Here is a 5,498-nt window from a genome sequence, read left to right on the forward strand (position 1 = left end):
GCATATTGGTATAAAAAAAAAAAATCTTATTTCTAGTTGTTGAGTAGGTAAAGAAGGAAACACTGTACTTGATTAACTCTCATTAGCAGTTTTTCATGTCTCTGAGGAAGCCCCTTGAGGGCAGATGGGGTCTCTTAGTCCCTCCAATATCTATCCACTGTAACCTGAAAAAAGGAAATTCTGTCTCAGTTTTATTGGTTTAAAATCCCACATAGGATCTTATTTGAGAAAACTGAATGGGACAGTAAAAAAGTTCACAATCTGCCCCTGGTACACAGAAAATAGCAAAATTTGTAGTGAACATGAAACATCAAACAAAACTAAAATTTATCCCAAGAACCTTTTTACTTCCTCTAATGGTTTCTCCAAATAAGCACTTACTAGACTCAAAAGAAAAGCAAACGAACCACTTACGATTTGACTAAAATGGGGATTTCCTCATACATAGCAAAGTTTGGCTACTCATATAAAATGAAGAACACTATAAAGTTCTGTAAGTCAGTAAAGTCCCACTATATTCCTACAACAGTGAATCAGGGTGAAACATTTCCTATCTGTCCTCACTATGTGAGTCACTGAATATGGCCAAATATCTAATAAAGAACTTCAAGAGCTGCACTGAGTCAGATATAAGATTCCTGTTTTTTTTTTTTAATTTATTTTCATTAGATTCTGTCTCTAAAATACTTACCTCAATGGAACTGGCTATATTCAAACATTCCTCCATTCCAGGAATATCCAACTGAATAATTCGAAAATCTTTACATTTTATGATGATGGTACCCAGTGATCCAACAAATCTGCAAGAAATTACAAATCACGCTTAAAAACATTATGGCCTTTAATATATGATTATTTTTTTGAAAAGAGAACATAGTTCATCCCAACTATATTTAACTTTCTTCTCTCCAATTAACCTAATTTAAAGTAAATCTTGCATTATTAAAATGTGAGGCTGAAATATTTTACTTGTTTCCAACTGTGCAGTAATTTATCTGAAATACCGTCATCTCCTTTTCAATTTTAAAAAACAATTAACTTGCAATATCTATATTGAATCAAGGAAAACTTCAGGGTAAATGCCATATTTAATCACTAATTTTATACGTTTCATACAAATTTAAATATACTTTAGTTGGGATTTTTGTTGTTTTATTTTTACTTGCTGATGGCTCCTATTTTCCTTTTCTGCATTGCCATTGGTTGCTCCCAATTCTCCTCCAAATACTTTTTGAGTATTAGCTAAATTAAGAATTCTTAGATTGATCAAAAGCTGGAAAATTTTCCTTATGGGTTTTTCTTTTGGATATTATAAATAAGTTCATTATCCTGATTATGGTGGTTTCACATATATCAAAATATACGAAGTTGTACACTTTGAAGATGTATAGTTTGTTATGTCAACTGTATCTCAAAAGAGCTGTTTTTTAAAAAAAAATCACTCCTCTCCTTAAGCTGAAATGAAAGACTCAATAAGGAATTATCACTTGAAAACACAGAATATAAAAAATGGCAACACATACAAGGTTATCTTTCTGCAAACTTCTTCATAATTTATTTTTGGCATATCAATTTATTTTGTAAAGTGAGTCTTATTTTTTGGTAGTCTGGTTGGCTTCATTTAGTACTACAAAGGACAGTGAATGACTAGAGGAGTAAAACTGGTCATGTTATCAGACACCATGCTTGGTAAAGTAGAGAGTCAGCAAAAAAGCGAAACCCTCAATGAGATGGACTGACACAGTGGCTGCAACTACAGACTCAAGCATAGCACTGATTGTTAAGATAGTGTGGACCTGGCAGTGTTTTCTTTTGTTGTCACTATGAATCGGAATCAACTGACAGAACCTAACAAGAACAACAACATGTGTCTATTTATATGTCTTACTGATTATTTATCTCCCCTAACAGTGTGTAAACTTCCTGTCTATCTTAATAACCATTGCATCCACAAAGTCTAGACAGTATTCAGCACATAGAATAGACATGGTAGTAAATACTGCTTGAAAGCAAGCCTCAAACAAATTCTGGCCTGACCACATAGCTCATGTTCCTTCCATTATAACTTGCTGCTTCCAGGAAAAAGATCTATGTGTATACAGTTTGTCATTTCTCCCATACAGATTCAAAGGTCCATGTCTTAGATACTTCTTTATGACCTACCAGTGAATGCTAGATAAATATGGTAAAATGTATGAGTAAAAGGGAACCATGAAATGAGGTACATAAAAAAAGAAAAGAGAGTTGCAGGTCACAGAGAGACTGCTAATTTGTATTCTATAGCTTAGTGACTATTCTTTGATCATTCCTTCTTTTACTTCCTATATGCCCACTCTGCTTAAGGCATAGTTAGAAGTCTTAAAGGAGATAAAAATTAATCAGATGTGAGTCCTGGCTTCAAGTATCTTACATATATGTAAAAATTAAAATACAAATTTGAATATACAGTGATAAAAGAGGTAAAATTAAAGAGCTATAGCATTTTAAAGTCAAAGGAATTACTTTCAGATGTGGAATTAATGGAAGCATCTATAAAGATGGTGGCAGTAGAACTGGTTAAACTATTAAGCTGGGTAAAATTGGGTGCTAGTCAATGAACTCCCAAAAGAACAGAACTGTATTTTATTCATTTTGGTGTCTCTAGTGCCTAAGGTGTTTGACTGCTAACCAGAAGGCTGGAGGTTCAAACACCAGCCACTCCTCGGAAGGAAGATTGGGTAATCCACTTTCATAGTGATACCGCCTCAGGAACCAAAGGAGGGGTCACATGAGTCAATCTGACTTGACAGCAGTGAGTTTGTTTTTGTTTTTTTGGCTTAGTGCTTCTCAAACTGTCTGGAATATAAAGACATTCAATAAATAACAAACCGGAGGAAGAAAACACTGCAGAAAGAAGGAAGAGTGTCAGTAAGGCAATGAGAAAATGTTGGACATATATGAGCAACAATAGTGAGGAGTGGCTAGTAGAAAGGGTCCATGGGAAAGAATGGCAAGAAATAAGTGGGGAAAGGAGGGCAAGACTGGAATATGGAATGTCTTAAATAATAGAGTAAGGGGTTTAGACTTTATTCTGCAGGCAAAAAGAGACCACTGATAACTTTTACACAGGTAAATGTGACCTGCGGAGGCTAGTAGGAGCCTTCTGGTCAAATAAAAGAAAGAAATCCACTATTATGCATACTACTTGAAATTCTACCATTAGAAATTATTTTCTGACACAACCTCTCTAGGAATCCTCTCAATATCCAAACTTTCCTGACAGAGAATAGAAAAAGCTACTGCCATTCACATAAGGAGCTCTGGTGGCACAGTGCATAAGGCATTTGACTGCTATCCAGAAGGTTGATGGTTCAAACCCACCAGCCACTCTGCAGAAGGAAGATGGGGCAATCTACTTCCAAAAAGATTTACTGCCTGGGAAACCCAGTAGAGGTTGCTGTGAGTTAGAAGTGACTCAATGGTAGTAAGTTTGTTTTTTGGTTTATTGCCATTCACTTATAGTGTAAATTAGAAAATCAATTTACAATTTACTTTCTCCTGGCTAGAGGACACAAGGCCACTGGAGATACAGGATTTTGTCTGAGGATCGAATTGTAACTTTGAGGTGATATTATGACTTTGAGACACTGCCTCAGAAAGATGACTCTGGAGTGCAAAAATAAAGAGGTTAATTAGTCCATATCTCTGCTTAAGAACCAATCCTGTTCTTTCCAAAAGCAAAACTGAATAAAGTTGAATAGAAGACATTATAATTTCCCTTAACGAAAAGTATTAAATTGATGACCCAGAAGGTAAGGAAAATGAAGAAATATGATAAGCTAAATATATTTGGGGGTGGGGGTTTGTGGAATTTAGACACTCTAAACTCAACTCACTGCAGTCCAGTCGGTCCCCACTCATAGCGACCCCTCCTTGGGTTTCCCAGGCGGTATCTCTAAGGAAGTAGATAGCCCAATCTTCCTTCCAGTGAGTGGCTGGTGGGTTTGAACCGCCAGCCTTCTGGTTAACTACATATTCAGTTCTCTTAGTTTTCCTCTTTACCTAAATCACAATCACAAATTCATGAACTGTGATTAGCAACAAGGATTTAAGAGATATGATGGGGCAAGGAAAGGAAATGACAAACGTTAACGCTTAAAATCCATCACCAAATGTGATAACCGGGATAACAACCACAGACTAACCCTGAGAATTCCATTCTGATTTAATATAAGTATCCAATTTTAATGTTTTCCTTCTTTCTAAAACTCAAATCCTGAATCTTAGGCCAAAGAGGGCACATTTTGCCAGCTGGTGGGGCGCTGGGACGCAAGGAAAACGCGGGCAAGTGTTCCCCTAGCCGTCCACCTAAGGACCCCTGGGTCCCTGCAGAATAAGAGATGGGACCGGCACTCACCGCTTATCGATGGCGTCGATGTTTGAATGGAGGAGCCATAGCTCCTCTGTGTTGTCCTGTCGGGAGGACAGGATAAGGTGATGGCCCGTCAGACACAGAGTCCCCTCGACGGCCGGATAGAAAGGCCGGTGCAGCACCACATTGTCCACACGCGGAGTCTTAATCAGCTCTGCAAACTCCATGTTCCCCCAGCCGCAGAAACCAGGTGAGTTTATAGAGATGCCAGGCAATCACACCGCCGCAGGGTTGAGGAGAATGACCAGGCTCCGGGCAGGCCGAAGGGGCGGGGACCGGGGCGGGGAGTCCGGGCCCCGCCCCAGGCAGGGTGGGTGCGACAAGGCCTGTGGCCACCGTCACCACCCACTGAAAGATCGGAGTAGGCTAGGCCAGGCCCTAGTGTCACTCCCTCTCCTTCCTGTCACTCCAGGCCCAGGACTTGGCCAGAGAAAAGGTTCTGCGACAGGCCCAGCCGCCGCCGCCACCGCCACGTAGCGAACCCACTCCGGGTGGACGAACTATGGGGACGTGGAGGAGACCTTCTAAGGAGCACCTTCCAAGCTCAAGCCTCAAGAGACTCCTGGCGGAAGTACCTGCTCGGAACACGAGCCTAGAGCAATTCTGGGCGGAAGCAGAGGGTCCCGAAACTGTGAAGAAAGGGAAGTCAGAGCCGGAAGTCGATCCCCGGCTAGGTCCGATGAAAATGCCTCCGGAAACACAGTCAGAACCGAAAATTTGTGTTCCTACCACGAAAAAATTTTTCTTTGCCTTCACGCCCTTTAGCCTTCTCCCAAATATTCCGAGGCCTGAAAAGATGAGACGACGGTCAGAGGTCTTGCCCTGCTTCCTTTCACTTGAGCAGTCCCCCTCCTAAGTACTGTTCAGAGCGTCAGGCTGCCTAAACTGTGGAATTCTCATTCGTTCACCATGAAGAGATGACAAGTATGGGATCGAATCGGTGATTGTGACTGCAGAAAAGCCACCAGGTGTAGCGGAGGTAACACAGGGTCGAACGCCGCAGATTCCCAGAGAACTCTTTACCACCTGTGACTCTGGCAATCACAGAGTGATTGTGATTGGGCAATCTACTTCCGTAAAAATTTAC

The 5,498-nt window shown here is 40.3% G+C and overlaps 1 protein-coding gene across 1 annotated transcript in view; it reads right to left on the bottom strand.

Moving 5' to 3' along the window:
* The window catches only part of MTMR9 (myotubularin related protein 9), a 94,133-nt gene extending 89,555 nt beyond the window's left edge, over positions 1-4,578 (bottom strand). The window contains exons 1-2 of the mRNA XM_007938711.2: positions 4,397-4,578; positions 692-800 (exon numbers count right to left, since the gene is read on the bottom strand). Of these exons, the coding sequence (XP_007936902.1) occupies positions 692-800; positions 4,397-4,578 (291 nt within the window). The remainder of the gene's footprint in view (positions 1-691; positions 801-4,396) is intronic.
* Positions 4,579-5,498: the final 920 nt, after the last annotated feature.

This window comes from Orycteropus afer, unplaced genomic scaffold (genome assembly GCF_000298275.1).
Source record: "Orycteropus afer afer isolate SDZICR_OR568_19922 unplaced genomic scaffold, OryAfe1.0 scaffold00053, whole genome shotgun sequence".
Taxonomy (NCBI): Eukaryota; Metazoa; Chordata; class Mammalia; order Tubulidentata; family Orycteropodidae; genus Orycteropus; species Orycteropus afer.